General features: G+C 38.2%; 1 protein-coding gene across 1 annotated transcript; it reads left to right on the top strand.

The window, feature by feature from the left end:
• On the top strand, window positions 1–25,656 carry DYNC1LI1 (dynein cytoplasmic 1 light intermediate chain 1). Its single transcript, XM_062508933.1, has 13 exons — window positions 1–167; window positions 459–532; window positions 11,332–11,448; window positions 12,973–13,203; window positions 16,343–16,512; window positions 17,673–17,766; window positions 19,363–19,498; window positions 19,882–19,993; window positions 21,409–21,468; window positions 21,595–21,639; window positions 22,166–22,286; window positions 22,456–22,614; window positions 24,734–25,656. The coding sequence occupies exons 1-13, from the start codon at window positions 1–3 to the stop codon at window positions 24,844–24,846; spliced, it is 1,599 nt and encodes a 532-aa protein (XP_062364917.1). The 3' UTR covers window positions 24,847–25,656.

The raw sequence follows: 25,656 nt of genomic DNA, 5'->3' as shown, positions 1-25,656 counted from the left end.
ATGGCGGCGGCGGTGGGGCGAGCTGGCTCCTTCGGCTCCTCTTCTTCCGGGCTCGGCTCGGCTGCCAGCTTTTCCTCTGCTTCCTCCGCTGCTTCTGCGGCCACGGCCAACAACAACAACGCGGAGCTGCGGGCAGGCGGCGATGAGGACGATGGGCAGAACCTCTGGTGAGTGCCCGCCCCGCCCCGCGGACCCGGGCTCGCCGGCCGCCGCCCTCGGAGCGCCTCGGTGCCCTGCAGGGCCGAGGGGAAAGGGGCTGGATAATCCCCCCGCCCCCACTGGCGCTCAGTGCCTCTCATTCACTGAGCCGGAGGGGCACCTCCCCTTGGCAGTGGCAGCTCCTGCCCTGCCCCCCCGCCCCTAATGCCGTAGCCCCCCCCATCCCCGGGAGATGGCGAGGGTGGGGACTGGGAGGAAGCGGGAGACCCTTCCTAAGCGCTGTCGTCTCTCCGCGCCAGGTCCTGCATCCTCAGCGAGGTGTCCACGCGCTCCCGCTCTAAGCTGCCTTCGGGGAAGAACGTCCTCCTGCTGGGTGAGGAAAGCATCCTGTTCCCTCTGCCTTCCCCTCCGCGCACTGAGGAAAGCATCCCGATCCTTCTCCCATCCCCGCCGCATATAGGCTGGCTCCTGAGCCCTCTCTTGAGCGCCTGGGGAGCTTCCCTTGTTCAGCGCCCCAAGGGAAGGGGGGGGTGGTGGGTGACAAGGCGCTGTCTTAACCCTCCCTCTTCCTCCCTTGCGTGGCTTTGCTTCATTTCGGAGATTGTCCACAGATGCCTTAGATACGCCCCTCATCGCAGGTACCTCGCCATATCCCCTCACTGTCATTCCCCCAGCCTGGCTCCCTGGGCGGAGATGCCTTGAAGGGGAGCTGTTATTGTTTCTCTCCCCCGTGCGGCTCCTGAGCCCTCCCTCGCCGCAGCCGGCGGTGCCGCTTGCCGGCGCTTTGCGGTGTGTCATGCGGACACAAAACCCGCTTCCGTGGCCCGAACGGCATCAATGACGGTGCTGCCTGCGGGCTGGAGGGCGGGGAGGGCCCGGGGAGGGCCGTGCGGGCTCTGCCCTGCCCACTCGCACCCGGCGTGGCTGCACCAGCGGCAGCGCGGCCGCCCCGGGATCTCCACCCAGGGCCTTAGTCCGGCCTGGCCCTCGGCAAGGTGTGAGGTGCGGGAGGGGACTTTGATAGGGCGGTAATGAGACAGCCAGCTGCAGTTCGTGAAGGAAAACGATATGTCAAAATTAAAAGCTTCATGGAGGAGAGAGAGAGAGAAATGGATGCTCTCAAGTGTACGTCTATGAATAATTATTAGTATTATTATTAGTGTGGTGTGATTTTTTTGTTGTTTTGTTTCGTTTTCTCTAAGATTATTAAATACTATCACTAGTAGGCAACATAATGGGTCCAGGTGTATGGATTTATAGCTAACTGCTTCTTCCACGACTTTTGACTACCTCTCTTGTCCCCAGAAAGAACCGTGTTAATATTTGGAAACGCGGTTAAAACTCAGTGAAGATATTCTTGCAGACTCTGTGCACGCTATGATTCTGTGTAGTCTGGTGGCTTGTACTCTCTTGAGGTTTTTCAAGTTAGGCATTTTTTCCCCCCCCTCTGTAATCCTAAAGCAATCACTGTGATCCTTTTCTTCCTGTTTTGATAAGCTGAGTGGTTACTTAAAACTGAGTGAGAATGAGAAGACTGTGCAAGGATGATGGCATGGTTTTCTGAAGCTCTTACAAGACTTTCTACCCTTTAATTTGTTTGTTTGTATGTTATGAAATTAAGTAGGATATTGGGATTGGAAGTTGCAGTGATAGTAAACAGAGGAAATATTTCACAAAGATTGACAGCTTTTTATGTGACACTTTGAACCCAAATTGGATGATTGTCTTTGCCGAAGTTGGAAGATTCTTCTTCAAGCTGTGATCCTTGTCAAGAAGATTATACTGTTTGTTTTTCCTCTCTCTTCTAGTCAGGTAATCCTTAATGCTCAGTAGCTGGAGGCTGCTTCCTTCAGAGCTAGAAAGGATATCATAGATTGTTTCCAAAGGTTCATTTAGTTTATGCTATACAACCTGTTGTATATACATTTCTTTTTTACTATTTATGTAGAGCTTATAGAATGACTTAATGTAATAGCTTTTTTCCTTTGACTGATGCATTTTTTTGAAAATTTACAGATTGGTAGAAGAAATTTTAATTCTTGCTTAGAAATTGTGTTTTCTGGAAGGCCTTGATCCAACAGGAGGTTGAAAAACCCCAGGTTTGGCATGTATTTAGGAAAAAGAGTATCAGATCTGAGGACTGGCCAGTGAGGACCTTGGATAAGTTTTTTCATGAAAATACCTAATCTTTTCTGTTCACTTGTAAGTCATGATGCTGCACCTGAAGCACAGGAAGAGGAGAGGTCATATATTCTGTATTGGACAGATTCAGTATGTGAAGTTCTGTCTGTTTGGATTCTTGAGCTGTGTTTACAGTTTCTCTGTTACCAAACATTTCCTCTGGTTTTGAGCTTTGTTCCTTTAGAGAGTTTTGCACTAACTTTTGTTACTAATACAGATTTTCATTTCATGCTCTGGCATGATTATTTTCAGCTTCTTTACGCTTTCAGTACTTTTAAGCTAAAGGTGTAAAGCTGGCCACTATCTCGATGGTTTTCAATCAGTTTGTGGCAGGTGAATATTTACCATATAAGCATTCGTATTGGTCAAAACTTGCCAGATGAAATATGATTTATAGTAACAGATCAGTGCTTATTTTCAATACAAACTGCATTACAAAAAAATCCCTTAAACCTCCAGCATCTCATGGCCCCACCCTGAAAAACCAACTGGAAAAACCCATCATGTAGTGTTCTTTGTTTGCTAGGACAGGTTTTCTAATTTGCCTACAGCATTTTTATTTTTCAAACAGTGTGTAAAGTTGTATGCCTAGTTGTTCTGGGAACCTGTCTGTGTCTGGCATGCTAATTCTGCTATTTCAGTATTTATTTTTAGCTCTGTTAGCATCTCATTTTTAAGAACCTGGAAAGCAGTTGGAGTTATCTAACTAAAGGAGACTGGAATGCCAAATGTTACTCTCTAGATATGGCATGCAGTTTCATGAAGTGAAGGTTAACAAATGTTGCTAATCGTTTGCTCAAAATCAGCCCAAAATTAATTGACTTAGTTTTACTTCTCTAAAGTTGCTTCACTTGCAGACATTTTTTCAATAACTATTTTTCTTTGAAGTTTAAACTCTGATTGGCACCACATGTGGTATGAAAATTTCTCACCTTTCTGTTCTTGTATGAACAAATAATAAAAGTGCAAGCTTTTCTAAACTTTACTGTAAGTCCCTTATGCTGATTCCTAGGTAGTTTTGCCATAGTGGCCATTGCAACCTCATTTAGCAAACCATACCAGCAGAAAATGCAAAATCTCCATGCTTTCTTAATGTCATTGATGTTTCTAGCTACTTTTTGCAGATAGCCAAAGCAGTGTGTTTTTGTTGCTCTTGCTTTGGTTTTTTTATTTTTTCTTTTTTTTCTTCTTCTGGACTGTCTTTTGCTTGCTTGTGTAATAAAGGTAGTTGATCACAGGAGATGGTTTTTGTGATGAGAAAACTGATGTTTGTAACTGGGAGCTCTCGTGTTCATTCCCTTTCTCTTATACCGGTGAATGGAATAGAGGGGAGCAGCTGACAACTCACCATTGCAGATTATGGATTGAATCCGTATTGCTGTAGAATGTGTGAAGGCTTGGATTCAGAGACCTGAACTAATAATTTCTCCAATAAACTGCTGCATGCATTCAAGCAGTAATGTTTAAAGTCATTCCAGGATGCACCAGAGCACAGGCTCCCAGCTGGCAAGTGAATTGAATAGTTGTTTTCTATCTGGCTTTGTGTTTCATGCATTCCTCTGCCTCTGAAGCACAGTATATTCTTTGCCTGTAATTTTAACCATGTCAAACCATCCAGTGACACTTGTATGCCTGACTCTGTGTCTGTATTGCACAATTATACTTCTACTGAATCACTAGTGGGCTTGGGTTTTTTATGCATTTTACTCAACTTGATGATAAAAGCTTTGAGTTTAGTGGGCAGTGAGAGTTCAACTGCCTCATGTCCATGTTTTCTCTTTACCCCAGACATCTCACTTCCCAGGGCTAGGCCTGTTTGAATCTTGGAGCTCTGCTCTTGTACAGTGGCTGTAAGGATGCTTGGAAAGAAGCACAATCCCAAGCTAATTTACAGGTACACTTTTCTGTGTGTACATGTACTATCTTCTGCAATAACAGCCATTCCCAGCATATCTTCAAGAGCAGGTTTAGCTTGCTGCTTTCTTCTAGTGGACCTGTGGACTATACAGAACTTAATTTTCAAGTTTTGATATAGCAAATTTTTGTGGGGGTATAAAATCTGCTTACTTAAGTTTGTACTCAACACTATAAAAATTAGTTTTTCTTTTATTTTTTCCTTTTCCAAAAGCTGACAGCTTTATTGTTATTATTTAATCATTGAAACTGATAAAATACTGCTTGTTCATACTGTGCATATTATTAAGCTCAAATATTTTAAGTTCTCTAGTACTGCAGAAGTTAACTCAGAGGGTTTCTTTTTGTCCTCTTCTTGCAACTAATTCACCTTCTGCAGGCAATGGAAGCCTTGCAAATGTAGTCAAATTGTGTTTAGGTCAGCAGAGTTATGCTTCTAAAGTGTCAATTGTTTTGATGCGGCATTGACCTAGATAAAATTCTAATTGCTTGTTTTGTAGCTACATTTTTTTAGAATTAAGTAGTACTTCTTTGTTGTGTCCTTCCTGCTATAATACCCTTTCAAAAATCCAGAATTACAAGGATGCTCTGTAATGGAAATCACTTAGAACAGCATGGAAAGTTCCGAAATTCTTGAATTGCATTTATTTTAGTTTGTCTCCTCAGTGTCAGAGGTGCTGCTGGTTACTGGATCTATCTCAGAAATAGCTCCAAAGGTGAAGAACAGTGAAAGGAATTGTGTTTCTGTGTTCCCCAGGCAGGTTAGTGGCAAGAATGCCAATAAAGGTGTCCTGTGGATAGTAACATGGGATTATTCTGTTTTGGTAGGAAACCTGGATAAAATACACTAGACAACTTCCTGCTACGTTAAAGAAGAATGACTGAGTTAGAAATGGATGTTGTTCATAGTCACTGTAGAATTCTCTGCATGTATTTCCCTTCTTTGACTGTGGGTCTGTCCAAGCAGAGGTAGCACTGTTACTGCTGTACCTGTTTCCACAGTGGGACTGTGTATTCTTGTGGTGCAGGACATGGCAAAAGACTTGCTGGAAGAGTTGTCTGCAATCTGCTTTTTGTCATGTTGAAAGGATGAAGTGCAATTACGGTGCTCCTCAGAAAAGTTATTTAATTTTTCAGTGCCACAAATACACTGAGTAAATCGTATATGAGGGCAATCATTTATCTGGCAGAGTAAAATAAACTTAGAGTAAGAGACAATTTTTATTCAACCAGAAAATGAAAATTTAGTGACAAGTTATTTGTAAATTTGTTATGGCCTACTTATTGTGAACTTCCGTGTTGGTTTGAGAGATTGTAGAGAAGGCTCTTATCAGCATAATGAATTTTGGTTTTTAATTCTCTGAAAGCAAACTAAATTTGGCTTACTCTGATTATTTTGGTCTTTTTCTGTAAAAGGCATTTTTCAATTAGTGTAGAATGTGTAAACAAGTCTCTTTCACTAATATGCAGCTGTAGAAAAGGCAGTTATTAGCTTGTGACAAGTATTTTATCTTGAAAATAGCTATAGTGTACATGTGCTTGGTTCTAGGAGGAAGAAGATCATTATGTCTCTACACCACAGTGCTGGGATTCAGGCATTTCACATGGTGTGGAATAGAGATTTCTCTGGGATTCTGGGAAGGCGTCTTAGCCCCATTCAATAACTCAAGTTTAGACTTGATGGCTTTGTGCTATCATATTTAAGCAAGATAGATTTTTTTCTATTAATGAAAATATTGAATATTATATGCTACAGATAGGGATGTTCTTTATTTTTCTACCCAGAAGCTGTCTTTTGCATTGTAAATAGTATAAAGCTGATTCACAAAAGTATGCTTGGGGATTGGGGTGTGCAGAAGATGTTAATTGGCACCATTACTTCTAGTTTTGTTTGGCCTTGTTTGAACATGTTTTTTAGAGATGAGTTATAGAATCCCCATATCAAGCTGGATTTTAATTGCTGGGTTTAAAATGCAAACAAAAAGTGGTTCCTTCAAGGAACCATTAGGGTTATAGACTACAAACAACTAAGGCATCCAGGGTTTTTCAAAGAGCTGTTGAAAAAAAAAAAATAATAGTCCAGGATTGAAGAGGGGCAGGCTACCAATACTGATGATACAAAATAAATGTTCACTTCTTGCTTCTTCGCCTTGACGTATTTTAAACACACTGGACACTTTACAGTGGAGAAACAATTTAAGCAGACAGTCAAAGCTCATGTCTGTTCTGGAGATAACACATTGATTACTCTTCCATGTACGGATTTCTGTGACAAGTAAGAAATGTCTGGTTATAGGACCAGATAAATTCTACTTCTGTTTTCATTTGCTAAACTGAAAGCAATGTGGAAATAGCATGAATAGTAAATATATTGAATTTGAAAATGTAAATTGAAAGTTTGAAGAAGTTCTGTAAAGGAGAGCCTAAGTCCTCTCAGATGTAATAGTTTATGGCTGAACAGTTGGTGTGGCAGGACATAGGTAAGTGCCTGTTTGCCTGCACATGCAGGAGTTTCATTCACCTCATTGCCGACCCTTCCTGTCTCGGGATGAGCATTCTGCTAAATTCTGTGTTGTGGCAGAACATTTAGTGATACTTGATTTTCTGTTCAGTAGACGTGTTTTTTGCCTGGAGTAGTGAGAAGGGAGGAGGCTGGGAAGGATTCCTATTATTACAGTTTCCTGTATGTTTGGGGCAGGAGCAAGAAGGATGTTTTCAAAATCTGTTTTGTGAACAGAGTAGCACCTTGGACAGAGGAGCTTTCACAACCCCAAACTGGAGTTCATCAGAGGAATGAAGTAGCAGCAGTGTGCAGATAAAAATGCAACAGCATTTGTTTAGTTGAGTATAAGACTTTCAATTTTGTTAACAAGACGGTGAAATACTGTGTGTAAGCAGATTGGTTTGGCTTTGTTTCAACTGCTTCCTAGCCTGACTTTTGTGCAAAATTAAATCTGTTGTTTTTCTTTTACTTGTCTTCGGCTTTGGTGCATAGCACCGCTTGCTAGAAACATCACTTCTGTTTCCTCACTGTTGTATTAATGTGTGAGTGCAATTTGGTATAATAGAGCATTTTTGTTCTTTCGTATTTACTCTGCAAAAGGAGGCCTTTTTATGTTATTTGCAAAAGAAGGATGCAAAATCTACCTGGTTTTTATTCTACCTTGAAATACTATATCAAAAATGCTACTTCAGAAATATTTTGCTCTGTCAGTTTATGCATGGAAGTCAGTTGTTAATTTAATTAATCCCACAGTTAAAGAAGCTACAGGATTTTTCAAAAATTCTGAAATGAAATGGAGGATGATGGTAATTGTTCTTGAAGGTACATAGGGCTCTGTTTTCTATTTTGCATCGGTAGCACTTGAAAAAATATTAATATGCAATGATGTTTGAGCCCAGAGAATATGAAATTTTCCTTTTGTCTGAAACTAAGCAGCATTACTTTTTCATATACTTTAGAGATATCCAGAAACAAACCAATAAAGGTAAATATGTTAATTGTGTTAAGGTTTGTAATTTGAAAAGCCATGTATGAGTATATAAGTATTGTGACTGACTTTTTTGTTAAACATATATGCTTTTTTATATGTCCCAGGTAGCAATTAATATTAATTATATTAGTATGTTGTACATTATCAATCAAACCTCCAACAGCTAATGAGCTTAAATTTCCTCACATATATTTCCCACTCCTCTGAGGGGGAGAGAAGATTCTGTACATCATAAAAGCATTGCAATAAAATGTTTGAGTTTTGAGAAGTCTTAAAAGTTAGCACTTAGAATTAATTTGATAACGAGATTTCTAAAAACTACCTAGGAGTTTTAGATAAACTGGTTTAAAATTTTTCTGTTTTAATATTCTTGCTGAAGAGTAGCTACAAAGCAAAAATCTGCTGCTGCTCTTTCCTGGCATAACTCAGTATATTCAAAGTGTGGTGACTTTTCAAGTGTTTTTTATTCAAGTCTAGGTTGGGAAAAATAATAACAAGGAGACAAATACATTTGCAGTTGTTACGATTTCAAAAGGTACGTGCAATATACTATGCACAGAAAGTAGAAGTAGATGAAACCTCAAGTCTTAGCACGTTGGGTTTCACTTGTGTGAGGTTGGACTAGATGCCCTTTGAAAGTCACTTCCAACCCAAACTATTCTGTTGTGATTCTGTGTTCTCTTGGCCAAGACAGTTAATCTTTTCCTCACCTTTATGATCAGTTTTTTGGGCAAAAAGGAGGAAGTCCTTGTGTCATAAATTATGGTCCTATTTTTTACTTCCTCACAGCTTTTTAAATAATACTGGTTGTAATTTGGCTTAAATATGTCAAGAACTCTGGCTCTCCTATGGGGCAGGGCACATTTGGCTAGGCAGCTATTTTGTACCCTTGCAAGTCTTGCAAGTGGATCATCCTGTTTGTAAACTAGTTGGTTTATGTATTACTGACTTCAGACTTCACTGATTCTGGCTTTCCCTCGTGAAAGATGAGTGCTGCTCTCTTCATGCAGTAACTTGCACAGCACTGTTATGTGTGTCAGTTATCCACCTGCCTGATCCTGATGTTTTGAAATGGGTGAATATTTGCTGAGAAAAAGAGAATAGACAGGCTTCCTCATGTAGCAGATTAAATTCAAGTACTTCTGTGATGGAAGGCTGAAATTACTGATGTGTGTGTATATGTGTCCAGAAGTTACATCAAATCCATTTGTCTTGTGCTGTACTTGTAACATTTCTTTCAGCATAGAGGGGAAAATAAAATTTCAGTTCTTACTTTGCCGTAAGGTATTAATTTAACAGCATTGAACTCCAATTTATTTTAGGCATTTGGGAATATGGGGTTGGAGAGAAAATGACATGACACAGAGCCATGACAAGTAAGGGGCTTGTGGGAAGTGTGTTTCAAGTTTGCCTGTATTGCTTAGCATGACCACTTTGTAACAATAGTTGTCTAGATACTAGCATCTGTATAAATATGTTTTAGTTTAGACTGTTTAGGTGTATCTTTTATCAGGTGCAGAACTTTTTACAACCGCAGGTGCTTTTTTAGACTTGTTCCAGCTGCTTTTAGAACTGCTAGATACACACAGGAGACAGTAAAGTTTCCCAAATTCAGGCAGTTTGAAATCTTTATTGTCACTAGTGTGAATCAAACTGTAGTATGCAAAAGAACTTAGCTGGAAGTCAACTGTTCTGAGAAACTCAGAAAGCTCTTAAGTGCAACCCCTTGTTAAAAGGAATAGCAAATTTTGTCTTACCTGTTGAGCCTTCTGCTGGCATACCTTAATTGAAGCTGCCAATTCAGAAAGGTAAAATAGCACAATGAATCATACAGACATTGTTGGCAAAAGGTAAAGCAGCTTCATAACATGTCAGAGCAGCAGCTAATAAAAGTCTTCTCAGGAATTTTTAGATGACAATTTTAAGAAGTTTGGATAAGTACAGAGGTGAGGGCAGAGGAGGAATTGTAATTCATCTATGGTGATGAAGCTTGAACTCTTCACTTCTCAATCAAAATTATTTAAAAGATATTCTTACAAGAGGAAAAGCTTGATGTATGACTAGAAAATAGCACCACTTTCCGATGGTTATCTAAAACTACCTGTAACTGTATGCTCAAGTACATCTTGATTTAATACAGGAGCTCACAAATGAACCCTTAAATTGTGGAAAAGTCAAAGGGATACAACTTAATTTTTCATTTGACTTGTTTATGCTTAACTAGACTTCAAACTTCAGTTCTGGTCTTATTTCTCTCTGTCTCTTTCTCAAAACACATTTCATTAAAAATACATTCATTCCATTGAGTAAAATCCCCACGACACCTTAGAGTAAGCAGTCTTATGTTTTCCAGTGTTGGTGAAATACAAAAATAAAGCTATCCTCTAAATTGAAGACTTGGTGTGGCAATCTTGGGGATGATATATTAAGCAAATTCAAAATCAGTCTATCAAAGTATGATATCTTTGTTCTTCACAGTGGTTATAGCTATAGTGTTTTTACTGTAGCCTTAATGACATCTACAAGATCACAGTCAGTTCTCTTTAAAGGGAAAACATCATTATGTTTAGCCATGAAAATTACTGCCCTTGGACTTGTCTTTGTTATGTGATTAAAAGCAAATGTTTACTCATCCTCTATAGGAAAGACTTGGGGGAAAATGTTCTGTCTGACACAAAATTGATAAAGTGCTTCTTAGGGACCTGGGATTAACCTTAATTTTAAAGATTTGGTGTGTTTCAAGAATTTTAGAATGTCTGTCACATACTCATAATTCTGCCAATTAGAGAAAAAAACAAACTGGCAAACCCCTGCTTTGTGTCCAAATTCAGCTTGATTACTCTTTTGAAATGGAAAAAATGCACGCGAAATTCTCCAACACTGAGACCTATGACTATGAATGAAGTTTTTCAAGGTCTCTCACCGTAGATGAGGTGTTTACATTGTGCACATGCTGTAAGGTTCAGTGGTTATCCAAGCTCACTTTGGAGGGGAGATAATAAGAGTGAATGGATCTAGATTGCAGGCTTGTCTCTGTGCTATCCAAGTGCACGCACATGCATTGTAAGGCAGTGGGCTTACTATTTGTCACTTCTTTTAAATGTTTCTTGAGACCTGTAACAGAGAAGATATTCAAAGAAACCAGTTCATAAAAGCTAAGGTAACAAATTTGCCTTCTTCAGTGTGCTGTTTGAAATGAGAGCATTCTGAACTGTAAGAGAAGCTTACTGTGTGTTAAACTCTGTGTTAGTAACAACTTTACTACTTTGGTTGTAGTTGAGAGACTGAAATTAATTGAGTTGTTTAACTACTCCTTAGCATATCCTTTTAAAGATGGGTGTAAGAGCCTATTTCAGATAGCATAGTTAGATGTGATAATTGCATTTATCAATAAGTAGAAATAATATTTGAAGCTGAAACATGCACTTAGAACAGATGGATGATTTGGGCAAAACCTGCTGTATTTCAAAACTCCAATGAGCTCAGTCACCCTGTTAGGATATGCCTTTCTTCTTGCCCCAGGTGGTTTTTAATATGTAACTGTGGTTAAAGACTGAGTGGTATCTTACTTCTGTCTCTCCAGGTGAAGATGGAGCAGGTAAAACTAGCTTAATAGGAAAAATTCAAGGAATAGAGGAGTACAAAAAAGGAAGAGGAATGGAGTATTTGTATTTAAATGTGCATGATGAAGACCGAGACGGTGAGTCTGTATTTGTAACAATATCTTACTTAACCCAGTTTGAAAGCAATGGTTCAGTAGTGTGATATTTGAAATGACAGTGGGATGTTTTTCTGTCTTTATGGTATGCAGTAATCCATCTTATGCCAGACGTGTTTTGTATCATAAGGAAGTTTGTCTGTGTAATTTCTTTGGTAGATACCAGGAATGACCACTTAATTGGTAGAGGAGGAGAGGAACCTGTCAAAAGAAAGAGCTAAAAAGAGAAGACCAGGGATGCAGACTTAGGTGCAGTGTTCTGAATAGATGTGTGTTTCTCAGGTCTAGAGGAGCAGGTGCCCAGGCTTCTATCTTCCATTTCAATTGCTGTGGCAAGTAGTTTTCCTGAACCTACAGAGAAACCTTTGTCTTGCTGGCACACAATCTGCAAGACTACTGTCATCAACAGGGGATAGGAAATGATGCACAATGCTAAAGGAGATCTAAAAAACAAGAAAACTCCAAAACTTGGGTGAAGGTGTAGCTAGAAAGGAAAAAGTATGTTTAAGATCCTGTTTAATATCTCAGTACCTGGAGTTATGGGATATGAATAAGGATATACTGGAAAAAATGGGAACTCTTGGATATACTATAAAAAAAAAAATCCCAAACATGTTGAAGGAGAACTAGGAGAAGTTGGCCTTTTTTTTTTTTTTTTTTTTTTTTCTTTTTTTTTTTTTTTTTCTGAAATCACCTGTTTTCCTGACATTCATGTCTGGGTGTTGGTCTCAAAGATGTCTTAGAACCCAATTTAAGGAGATTGGGAGTTTGCTTTAAATGTCTTCCTCAGAACTTCTGTAAAAGTATAAAAAAATTACCTGAAAGGAAATGTAACTACATTAAGCCAATTAATTTTGAATCATTATCTTTTCTTTTACTGCACAATTGTTTGTGAATTTGTAGTATTGTGATATTTTTGGGGGGAAGAACAATGGGATGGTCTGTTTGTATAGTGATTGTCCTTTTGCAAATTGGAAGAGTAAACTGTCTGTTAATTCAAACTCAATCATTAAAAACTTACAGTTCTTCATGTTTTTTGAGTGGCTGAGTTGCGTTCTATACTCTAAGAGTTATGCAAGCATGTCAGATGGAGTTTTGAAGGGGAGATGGCAGTCCTTGAGAGCTGAGCAGGCCGATGGCAGCAAAAAGATGACTGAGTTCACCCAGCTTATCTCTTCTAAGTTGCATCTTGAAGAAAACATTTTCCTACTCAAAAATGGTGAACAACTATTTTGGAAATGTTGACTGCTTTCTCTGGATCCTCCCTTTCAGATAATGTATTTAAGATCTTTAGTTATCAGCCATTAAACATCAGGGTTTGAAAGAGGAGGAGTTTGTCTCCCTGCTAGCTGCAGATTGCTCTGTCATTATGTGTGTTCATGGACTCAGAAAACATCATCTGCTTTCTTCCTTGTATTTTACATGTCCAAAGAATGTTCAATAGTGATTACATAGTGGTGTGTTTCAAGTAAATCTCATTAAATGGTTTTCCTTTTCTTTTTGTAGACCAAACAAGATGTAATGTATGGATTTTGGATGGTGACCTGTATCACAAAGGTCTTCTTAAATTTGCAATGGAGGCAAGCTCTCTAAAGGACACTCTAGTTATGTTGGTAGTAGACATGTCTAGACCTTGGACTGCACTGGATTCTTTACAAAAATGGGCAAGTGTTGTAAGAGAACATATTGACAAGTTAAAAATTCCTCCTGAAGAAATGAAAGAAATGGAGCAAAAGTGTGAGTATTCTACAAATACATGAAAATCCATTTAAATATGCTTAATGCTTTCTGCACCATTTAATCTCTCCATTGCAGTCTTTTTCATTCTTTTGGAAGTGTTATTTAAGATCAGAACTTACAAGCAAGTCTAGTTTCAGATAAGTCTCAAGCAGCTGTGTGAACAATACTAGTACTTCTTTCTAACAGAGTAACAATGTAGGGGGGAAAAAACTTTCGGAATGAACACAACTGAAATTACAGCCTTGCTTTTTATGTATTTCTCTAGATAAGATTCTCCAAGCCAAAAGAAAAATCTAAGCATTCAATTTTTCATTTATTTGTTTAAAGGCAGATCTCTACATCAGCTTCTTAACTGTTCCTGTAGTTAGCCAGTTAGAGAATCTGGGACCTGTTCTGTGCCTACCAGAAGTGTAAATTTTGAGAGGATTAATGGCAGCATGGCCACATCTGGCCGCTCTCCACTTGTAGAGTTTTATTGTAATTATTATTGGTGTTTACAGAGCTAGGTGTTTGTTGCTCTGTCAGTGTCTTGTCTTTTTAGTTTTAAACATGCAGAACACAAAGATTTTGCAGGGTTTTTTAAACTGGATGGCTGAATTCACATTATGGCTCCATATTACTTTTGAGCAATCCTTTTAATTTCCCTTAGGGTAGTAGAATTTGAGTCTACAAGGAAGAGATTTGAGAAAGCGGTGTGTTGAGATCAAATTGCATGATTAAACTTTCTAAGTCTGAAGTTGCACTCTATCTGGTACATTCTTAAGCAATGAGTGCTTTTGCTAATTTAGAAATGCAGGTTGTAGCTGTGCTGTGATATAGTGGAATGTAAGGTGACAGTTGTAGATACTCTGGAATGAGGTATGGGGAATATTAGTTGTTTTGTTTGTCCCTTTAAGAGAGAGATTCTTCTAAGGGAAGTATCATCCTGGAGAATCCTATCTTCCACAAGAAGTTGTTTAGGTGGGAGGAGCTGAGTTCTTTTGCATGTGTTTTTTGGTTTGGTTTTGGATGTTAGTGCTTATGTATTAAACATCCCTTCAAAACTTTCAGGATAGGATTTTGCTGGCTGAAACTATGGATACAGCATCTAGGTTATCAGAGGCGTATAGCTGATAGTTTTGGTTCTTTACAGACTGAATGAACAGGATAAAGAAATTCTACAAAATCCAGAAAATGTAAGCAATGAAATGAGTCAGAAAAGAATGCTACTCCAATTCGTTTTGTCTGTTTTGGTTTTCTGTCGTCTGGTCTAATTCTTACAGGTCTAAGTTGTCTGAACAGTGGTTATAACAGAGGCCCTGGACACAGTCCAGGTGTGACTGTAAGCTGGTTTTTGTTTTGATCCTGTTGTGAAGTGACTTCATACATTGCTAGGTGGGCAGGGGCTTGACACTGCCAAAAGGAGGAGGCAACATTGCTTGCCTGACTTTTGGCTATGAGATCCCACTAGATTCTTGTGTCAGGCTCAGTGTTCCTGAGAGCTGATTTAACTTGCTACTGGGACTCAAATCTACTGAGGATTTGTGTGTGTGGTTTTCTGGAGGCATGCTGCTGTGTTTGTCTTCAGTTCTAGCAGCTTAACTCCACTCAAAGACAGACCCTGGAGGACTAGAACTGGTACAAAAAGGCATTTGGGGATACATAGCAGCTGTGTGTGAAGGGTTGAAATAGCTCTTCCTCTTCACTGAATTAATCTGTGTTTAGTAAAATAGTGTTTCTAAGGAAGACCTGAGATAGTATTCCACAGCTTTGGAGCTGCGATATACTAAATTAATTTTCCTTTTTGCTGCTTTCCCTACTTACATAAAGACTAGTGCGTTATGATCACACGCTGGGAATTTTAGGAATCCACTGGAGGATTTATGCAGTGATCCCAGAACAGGATACTCTACAGGAAAGACACTGTAGAATGACAGGCATATTGTGGTGAGAGCTCTAGGTTTCACATATATTCAGTTAATCTCAGAAGCTCTTCGGACCAGACTTGAATTAGCAGCATTCCCTGAATTAGAGCTTGGGTTGACAGTTTGAGATGATAACCTGTGCACGTGCTTTTTGTTATTGTGCTGCTGAAAAATTGAATAATCTTGACCTAATATAATTTTTCCTCTAGGGTGTTGAAATAAGTCCTGCTTTGTTAATTGCACAGATGTTTTTCTATGTATGAACTCAGAGGGCTTCAGTCAGTTTAGTGAAAGTATCAGTGGATTAACACAGAAGTGAGGCTGTTCTGGTGTAGTTCACTGTGCATGATGCAGCTGATTTGCCTTGCTGCCTCACTTCTTGTGCTGAATCAGGATGTGCTACTCATGGAATAGTAGGCAGTGGTTTGGTTTGGCAGAGCCTTGTTTCTGCTGTGTGGAACAGGATATGTGATGTGGAAAATTACAGACATTTTGTGCCTCACATTGCATCCCTGACTATAGGAATAGTAAGTGACTGTGTAATTAGAGGCTTGGTATGTGCAGCAGAACATGACAAGGACTTGCACTGAGAATTAGAAAAAATGAAAGTTAGATTGTAACTTACCCTGCTTGCTACATTTTAAAGTAATGTCTGATAATTTTAAAGCATACCAAATGTTTAATATGCTATTAACTAGTTATAAAGCTAGTTTAAACTAGTGTTTATGTATTCTATTATTTTTTGTTTATACTATTGCTGAGTCACTGTAGAGAGAGTGAAATATGGAAAAAAGGGTCTGTAGGTGAAACCTGGTGTACAGTAGCAGCGAAGCAGTTTGTGTGAGGCTTAATTCTGTTTATTCTGACAAACTGTTCCATTAACTTTGCCAAGAAATGTGGAAGGAAACATGTCCTTTAGGAAGCAGATCAAACAGTAATCCCTAGTAGCAACTGCCTAGTGGTTTCACAATGATTAAAAAAAATTAATGTTGTCCTTATAGGCAGTTTTATCTGATCACATTCTTTTGGCTGCTGATCCAGCAGATCTCAGACTTGCTAGTTCTCCCTTGTGCTGCACAGAGCCAAGAGCTAGCTAGGTGCATGCTCTCTTTTTTCAACATCAAGATGCAGAAGTACTGTACAGTCAACAGTGCTAGAGATCAATGGCAGTGGAAATCATTGTTGAAATAATAAAGCAGCTGATGTTTTAATGTAACTTTTTTTACTTTCAGTGGTAAGAGACTTCCAGGAGTATATAGAACCAGGCGAGGATTTTCCAGCTTCTCCACAGAGACGAAATACTTCATTACAGGAAGACAAAGATGACAGTGTGATTTTACCCCTGGGTGCAGATACACTAACATGTAACTTAGGCATTCCAGTAGTAGTAGTTTGTACAAAGGTTTGTTTCATATTTTAGGTTTCTTGCATATTTTATTGAAGTAACTCTGTCAATTGTGGATTGGGGTGGGAAGCACATGGTTATTAAATTATTCTGAATACCTCACTTAAGAACTCTTTAAAAGTCTTTCATATTCAAGGTTGGTTATCTTCTAGAACCCATTCTTTACTGTTATTTTGGAATTAGCTTTTCCTTTAGTTCTTCCAGTTTTCAAGGTATTGAGAATACTTCAGACCTGGTTTTGCTCACAGAAATGAGCTAGACAATAAGCAGCTAGAATTCCCCTTGATTTCCACAGTCTTCCGTATTCTGAGAATTGTGAGGTTTTTTTAAAATGTTTCTGATATTTTTTGAAGATTAACTTATTTGGGAATTGTAGGGAGTGAAGTGCTGCACTTCTAACTTGTCTCAGTTCTTAGGGTGTTTATGTGATCTGTTTTGGTTTCTGTTGAATATGTAACCATATTAAAGAAAACAATGGCGTGGTTCTCCTGTGGCTATTTTTTATCTGGTTTTGTTGTTTTTTCCCCCCTTATTCTCAGTTCTCATTGGCATAAAGCATACTGCATCTGCAGCCTCTGCTGGCCCCCAGGGAAGGCATAAACCTTTTGATGCATGTGCTGTCCCTTCTCTGGAAGGCTAACCCTCTCATTTGAACAACTTTTTTTTTTCCCCACCTGCCAGTTTCCTTCTATTCTTTTCTCCACCCCCACATCTTTTTTTCTTTTTCTGCTTCCATATTCCTTGCTTTTGCCTCCCTTTGCAAAGAGCTAGTTAGTAATGGAATTAAAAACGCTGTCTTTTAATGCCACAGTGTGTAAAAAAACATTGGGTAAAAAATGATGATATCTAGTGGTAAGCTTTCAACAGAGATTTTGAGTGAGGAGTGCATTGGAGTGGGGAGGGAGAGTAAATGAAAAGTTCCAGTCACTTGAACTCCCAAGTTATGCTGACTCCAGTACATGTACATCCAGTTACATATTGTTAAAACCAAAATGGCTCAGATGTGCTTCCAAACTATCTTAGCAGGTTTTTGTTTTCCTCTGTGCTACCCCAGCCCACTCCATCTCCCTTTCCCCTTGTGAACTGGATGTGTAGCAGCAGTGCTATTCCTGCAGATGACTGAAAGCAGTATATTCATTTTGTGTTTATTTTGACAGTGTGATGCCATCAGTGTTCTGGAAAAAGAGCATGACTACAGAGATGAACACTTCGACTTCATTCAGTCACATATCAGACGGTTTTGCTTACAATGTATCCTTTAACACATTATAAAGATGATATAATTACTCAATGTTTATATTAATTATGACAAGCTTAAAAGAATATTTGTGTCTGTACCAAAAAATAATGCAACTCTTACTGTAGCTTGCAGTCTGCTTCAGCTACCCTGATGGGAAACAATGAATTAACTTTTCTGTTTTCTCGTATTTTTTCTTAACAGAGCTGCAAGATTTTCTATCATGGCCCCTTACCATGAATTTCCTTATTGCCTCCATTGCCATATTTAGGAAATCAGTTCTCAGAACAGCACATCTTAGCTGACAAGCTCCCTAAAATAACAAGATAATTCATTTTAAGTATGGTCTTGCTCCAGATGCACATAAGGCGTGTTATTAATTTTGTCCCAAATATGCAGTCTCCCCCATGCTCAGTAATTCCACAGAATGAGGTTAGGAAGGAAGGAAAGAAGTGTGAATTGCTGTAGGCAAAGTCCACTGACTTCCCTTGCATCAGTACAGAGACAATGTACCGAAATTGTTGTTGTGCTATTATTCTTTTTAAACTTCATTTTTTTAGAAGTGTATAAACTATGGTCTAGTGTTGTTTAGTCAGATAGACATGCTGAGATCTAGATTTTAGGTGCCAGTAACATGCCTACATTGTGGCATCATATGTGCTGTGCTAAAGGGAAGTTTAAATCCTATTGGATTTAGGTGATAAATGGAAAAAATAGTTCAAGAGCCAGAGACCTCAGCTGAAATGGCACTTCCTTCAAAGGGCTTCCAAGACCTAATTTTTCAAAATGGAATTATGTAGTAACTCTTGTGTGTGGTGGAAGAACATAAAATAGTAGGGATTAGCCTCCGTGATTGCATATGCCATGTACAACTTGAAATTCCATTCTAAATTTCACAGAGGAGGAGTTATACCCCATTATGTAACTTTCTTCTAGGATTTGAATTGCAGGCGTGTGGAAAATAAATAGGGAAATTGGTATTTTTATAATCCCAAAGTAAAAATTACTCCTTTATTAATCCTGTGCATAAAATGTGCTAATTTGATACTGAACCATGCTAGAATACTAAGCACTCTCCTGGTGTTTTAGTAACTGATATATAGTAAATACATTCGCCTTCATTTCCTTTAAAAGCTGATCACTCTATAATGTAAGAGTTTGTTCCCCTAATTAAAAAAACCCAGATGGGAAAGTGGAAGATCTTTGGTGTTTTTGAAGCTGCTAGTGTTAGTGCTGCAGTGATTGCAGGGTGGAATAATGAGAAGATATAAGGATATGGCATGAAAATATTTGCTCACTGAAAGCAGAAGACTGTTTTCAAGGCATTGTAATGAAACCATTGATACTGGGGGGCTTTGAAAGCAAGAAGAGCCTTTACTTGAAAATCAGTAGCTGTGTTGGCCTAAAACAAATGCAGAAAAAAAATATTTAAATTACTTAATAGCTTTTTGCAAAATGAAGTGTTGGAAGTTATTTGACCTGTTCTGCTTTGGTTATGTATTCCCTTTCAGAATTCTACAAAGTAGCTGACTCTTTTTTGATAGTTTAAAGGTTATTTTAGTTTGTCTTACTAGCTACTAAGCTAAGTTTTCTTTAACATGTTTATTCAGATGGGGCAGCACTTATTTACACTTCAGTAAAAGAAAACAAAAACATTGATTTAGTGTATAAATATATAGTCCAGAAGTTGTATGGATTTCCTTTCAATGTTCCAGCTGTTGTTGTGGAAAAAGATGCGGTATTTATGTAAGTCATCTGCACTATTATGTGTGTGTGACTGCAAAAATGAATCTCTGCATTACTGTAAAGCAGCACATTTAAAGCCTTTTTTTGGTTTATGCTTTTTAAAGTTACATGTAACCTTCTCATGAGTTGGAATTTGGTGAGTGCTGGTGGATGAAGATTACAAACACTCACTCATCCAAAGGGAAATGTTTAGCCTGAGATTTTCCTCTTCTCTGTTACAGTGAACCAGTTTCTACCTACTTGTACTGATCAATAATCAGCTTGCATAGGAGAATGGGCACTGTGACAGCTTTCCTGGCTTTCAGTTGTGTGCAGTTCAGGAGTGCATGCAAGAATAGCCTGAAGCAGCAATAGAATTTTAAGCCAAATAATCCTTTCTCTAGTCCTGCAGGTTGGGATAATGACAAGAAGATAGGAATATTGCATGAGAACTTTCAGACACTAAAAGCAGATGACAGTTTTGAAGATATCATAACAAAACCACCAGTCAGAAAGGTACGCTGGGATGCCTTCACATTTAACTGCTTTGCTATTTATTTGCCTGTCAGATTTTTTTCTCTTTTATTGAGGCTATTCTTCCAGCTTACCAAAAGTGTGATGTACTGGGGGGGGGGGGGGGGGGGGGAGAGGGGTGTCCTTATTTTTTTTTAATTAACAAAAAAGATCATGATGTGTTTTTGTTCTGTAGCTCTTCTTCAGCTTACACTTTTTTTCTGCCACTGTTACAATGTTGAAGGCTGCAAATACACTTGTTTTGCCTTTAAGACATATTTGGTATTGAAAAAATAAAAAAATACTAAATAATTATTTACCTGTTTCTCAGGTTCAGTTGGGTATTTTTTAAGAATGTTTCATTTTGCTCTGAGTTGTTTAACTTCATAATGCTTTATTTTTGAGTATTTAAAATAAAAGAAAGCTTGAGACAGTGTAAAATCAAAAATAAACATGTGCAAACAGCTTCTACATATATTCAGTGTATTTTCATATTTTTCTTGTACTAACAAAAGGCCTTGAGAGAATGACCTGTGTCATGTAAATATGTGTGAGGTTGTTGAACAAAATGCCTGCAGCAGTGTACTCCCATGCACTCAGAGTTTATCGAAGGCAAATATTTCTATGGCTTTTTTCTAACAAAGCTGTGATTTTGTGACTGATGTTATTTTCAATTGTGAATTATTTTAGTAGAGAAGACTAATACCATAACCTTTCTGAAATCTTTAGGGAAAATATCAAGACATGTTAAATAGGTATCCAAGGAAAATATACCTTGACAATATTTCCTTTTGCATGCTTATAAACTTCAGGCCTGGTTTATAAACTTGGATACTGATATTTGCCGTGCTTGCTTGGGCAAAATTTTTGATGAGCTTATTTGGAAGGAGAGTGTTTGTGATTTGATGCATAGGACTGGAATCTGAGATGTCTGTGTCCAGTTCCTACACCAGTGTGATGCAACACAGGTGAAGAGTGTGACATAATTACCTATAAATACTGAGGTGAGGCCTCAATGAATTAACAGAGACATGGGCTTTATGCAGACTGTGTGCGTGCATGAATGTTTCCTACTGATCCTTGAATGTGCCTTGTAGCCAGTTACTTAATTCCTTTTTACTGAACAATCAAATGAACTTTTTAGTGGGTTTCTCTACAAATGTATCTATACAGCTTTATGCCTGACAGGTCAAAGGAGTTAATGATAGTTCTATTTCATTTCTAATTAACTCGGCCTAGATGGAATCATGAGGCAGCAGTCTTGAATATGAAAAGCATGATATGCAGCAATCGTAGTATTTTATACAGGTACTTCATTATTGAATGTTTTGGTCATGTTCACGAGCAGATATAAAAGAAAATACCTTTTTTTTTTCCTTTCTTATAGTCAAATTTATTCTAATGTTTTTGTATTGCAGTTTGTTCATGAAAAAGAAATTGTAGCAGAGGATGACCAAGTGTTTCTTATGAAGCAGCAGGTAATTTTCTGACTATAAAACAAGCAACAGGAGTTTTATTTAACAACATTCCTGATACAAATTTGGGGTTATATTCTTAGTCACTGTAATATCTTAACACTTCTGTGTATGTTTGGTTTTTTGCAGTCACAGTTGGCGAAACAACCACCTACTGCTGCAGGAAGGCCAGTGGTTAGTAACAAAAATTTTAAATATCATCACATGAAAATCATTAACTTTATATATTTAGATGGTTGCATTTATCTGCACTGTCAAATATTGTTGGATCTAATTGTTTTAAACTACATAGTATTTAAAGACTCAGAGTGCTCTAAAATTGACATTCCACAGTAAGCCATGACAACTTGTATTGACAGCAGGGGCTAAAGGTCCTGGCTTTCCTTTTTGTATGTTAGAAAGTGTTTATGGTCAGAGGCACTACAGAATAACAGATGGATTTTCAGGTATCTCATGGGGATGAAATTAAAAGCTTCTCACTAAAGTTAGTAGTTTTAACAATGCTCTATGAGTGTGAAAAAACTTGTATGCAATCACCAAAATCTAATCCTGCGTCATTTCAGTTGCATGAGATACTACATTTAAAATACAAAAGTTTAGGAGCTGTAAGAAATAACAAAATGCTTCATTTAATCAATTCTTACACTTTGGGTTTGTTGGCTTGTTGTTTTTTGGTTTTGTTTTATTTTTTTCTTAATAGGATGCCTCACCAAGAGTTCCTGGGGGATCTCCTAGGACACCAAATAGATCTGTAACATCAAATGTTGCCAGTGTTACACCTATCCCCACTGGGTCAAAAAAGATTGATCCCAATATGAAAGGTATCTTTTCTTATGAGGGCACAAATGCAGCTGGAGAACTAAAATAGTTGTTTTTCCTGCTTGCTTTAATGTGCTTATTTAAACTTGTTAACCCACTAAATCAGTATTTACTTTAAAAAATCTGTGTTGGTTTTGTGTTGTGGTTTTTCTTTCTTTTTTCCCTTTGTAGCTGGAGCTACATCTGAAGGAGTCCTGGCTAACTTCTTCAATAGTCTCCTGAGCAAGAAAACTGGTTCTCCTGGTGGCCCTGGTGGTGTTGGTGGCAGTCCAGGAGGAGGTGGCACTGGAGGTGCTGGCAGCAACTTACCACCATCAGCAAAAAAGTCAGGTATGATTAATGGCAAAAGATTGACTCAATCTAAATTGAGGGATGGATTGTTCCTGTCAGTGTAGTTTATCAGATGTATGAATGCTATTATATTTAACTGAATGTTTATATATATATATATATATATATATATATATATGCTTTTGTATTATATGTGGCTTTTTGATTTTGTTTCCACAGCACTTTAGTATTGCCTTTTTGTGGCTTTCAGAGGAGCAAAGAAAAACTTTTCACGTGGTTGTTTAAGCATGAATCTTGTCTACATGAGTTCCTTGTTTTTTCCCTTTGTTTCCATCATCCCAATAAAATGGCTTATGGCATAAGTCTTATTTAAATAAGCTAGGACTGTATTTCAAGTTGATTCTTTTGGTAATACTGTCAATATTAAAATAGCTTTAAATTTTCTTTTGCTAGTGTTCTAGCTCTGATGTGATGAGCACTTTGAGTTTGGTGACAGCCTGTAAAAATACTTAAGTGTTTTCTTTTGACAGCTGTTTATATATGAGGTGATTAATAATTAGTATTATTAATCTAGAAATGTTTAATAGTGATTGTGCTAAAGCTAGATGCAGGACTATACTGGCATTCCTTGCTATTCCAATTTAAAATGTTTCTGTATTACTTAAGAGCATGGTGTACACAGACACCTTCCCTCCCTTCCTTCCCCAGAGGTTAATAATGCTGCACGTGGGGGAGCATGCTGGTGTTTCATCAGTACTTCACACTTCCCACTAACATTTTGTGTAGGTGAATCCAGAATGTTTTTTTCACCTGTGCACTTTTCTAAGTGCAAAGCTCAGTTGTCTAAGCAAAGTTTGAGTGCTTCCTGATGGAAGGTAAAGTCAGCAGTGCCAGTTTGAACAACATATGGAGATTGTTCAAACAAACGCAGCTGACGCAGTATGAGGCACAGAGAGCACCCACTGAAAAATCCTCTGGGGTGTGGCTGGCAGCAGGTTTGGGTGATGCCAAGCAAACAGAGGCAGCACTCCAGAAAAGTGTTCTGTCTGGGGCTGTGGCAGAAACTTCAAGGACAGAATTTATTTAAGGAGCAAAACAGTTCTCAGAAATTTCCTATTATGCAACAAATGCCAGTTTAACATCAGAAAGAACTATGTTTTGAAGGAATTACCATAAATACTAATAAATCTGGCTTAGATGTGGCCTCTTTGCCTTCCTCAGCGTTTGGTGTCTTGTATTTAGTAATATCTGTGGCACTCACTCTTGAAATCTGAAAACTCTCTGTTAAGACAGTAGTTTGGGATTTGAGAATTACTTTTTCCTCAGCAGCTTTGCGAAATTCCTCTGCTCATTAGTTGGAACATTATCTGCTTTGATTCCAATACAGTATTATCTTTTGTGAAATAATTTGAAGAGCTGCAAAGTACAACGGGCCAAAATTACCTTTATGGATGGTTCCTGTTAATTTGCATCTTGAGGAAGGATGCTGGGACTCTGCTACAACTGCACATGTGCCAGAACATTCTTTTACAGATTCTGTGCACACTTGTCATAGTGTTGGAGTCCTAATATTGCACTGCCTTTTCCCATATTGTCTCCTCCATTCTTGCTATAGAACATAGTGGGATAGAAACCTAGACTGAGGAGGAGTTAAAAGGGTGGGGGGAAATGGTGTGTTTTGAGCTTGAATCAGGTTAGAGTGTGGCTGCACAAATGCTTGTGCCATTCCAAATTAGGAAGGAGATAAGTGGGTGAGGAAAGAGATTTGCCATCTGCAGGTCTGTGTGCACCCATGAGCAGTGGTGTCAGGCTTATGCTGACCAAGTACACAAAACTGACATTGCTGGGCTTGGTGAAACCTCTGATTTTTATATTCAGCATTATTTCAAATATAAATTATACAGAAAATTGTATAAAAGTAGTCATAACTGCTAGTCTTACCAATTTTCTGTGTTTTATGCTTTAACTCTTCTCAAATACAGAAGGGTATGACTTTCTCTCTACTGTTTCCTTTTAGTTTCTTTTGGGCTTTGGCCTTATGCCTTAATTTTGCACCCAATGCATGCAGTAACAATTACTAGGATTTATCTGATTTGAGAATTGAAGATACTATAGGCTTTTCGTAAACATGACTGAATGATACACATTTATTTTGTAGGTCAGAAGCCAGTTTTAACAGATGTTCAGGCAGAATTGGACAGAATTTCACGAAAACCTGAAATGGTCTCTCCTACATCATCTACATCTCCCACAGAAGGTGAAGCATCTTGAAGACACCAAATAAAACCAATTGTTAAGTTTTCTGGGATAATTCAAACTTGCCTCTGCCTCTTCCTTCAGTGACTGGAACTAAAGAACTGAAATATCTTTCAGAACACAAACCATTGATGTCTGTCTTTCTTTTTTATGTGTTGCCCAACTTTACAAAAGGGAGCTGTATGGATGGAAAATGGTTATCACATTGTGTAGGAATACTGCTCACAGTGCAAAAACAGTAAATTAATTTCTTTTTTTCTGGGTTTTGTTGAAAAGTCAGTGTAATTCTGTAAAATTGCAAGTATGTCCACTTAAGTGATAGGGATTGCTTAGAGCAGGAAAACTGATACACACCACAGGCACTTAATTTATATTGATTTCCCAATCTGTTAGGTAAGTTTAATACTACCTTAAATAGATTAACCTCTACATGAGAGAACTACTGCTAATGTTTGAAAAAGAGAAATAATTGCACAAATCTATAATAGCAACAAACTCCACTTAAACACTTAATTGGGAATATGGTTAAAAAAATCTGTTTCGTCTCTACTCAAATTTACACTGCATTCAAAAACCCATGCAAAAATTCATTCTAGGTGTAAGACTAAATTAGTGGCCAGGGTTGGTTTATTTTCCCTCTGATTAAATGCAGACAATATGTATAAAGAAAAAAGCAGAGGTTAAATGTACAGAATATCAGTATCCAGATTTGTCTATATATATATGGCTCAGCCTTAATGTCCCCCACTATGTTTCCCACACTACTTATGGTTTAAAATTGGTCATCAAAACTGTACTCAGTTAATAAAGTATTCTCTGCATTCA

The sequence above is a fragment of the Cinclus cinclus genome, chromosome 1, assembly GCF_963662255.1.
Source record: "Cinclus cinclus chromosome 1, bCinCin1.1, whole genome shotgun sequence".
NCBI classification, from domain to species: Eukaryota; Metazoa; Chordata; class Aves; order Passeriformes; family Cinclidae; genus Cinclus; species Cinclus cinclus.
The sequence above is the reverse complement of the archived record's forward strand: the minus strand, read 5'-3'. Positions and strand labels throughout refer to the sequence as shown.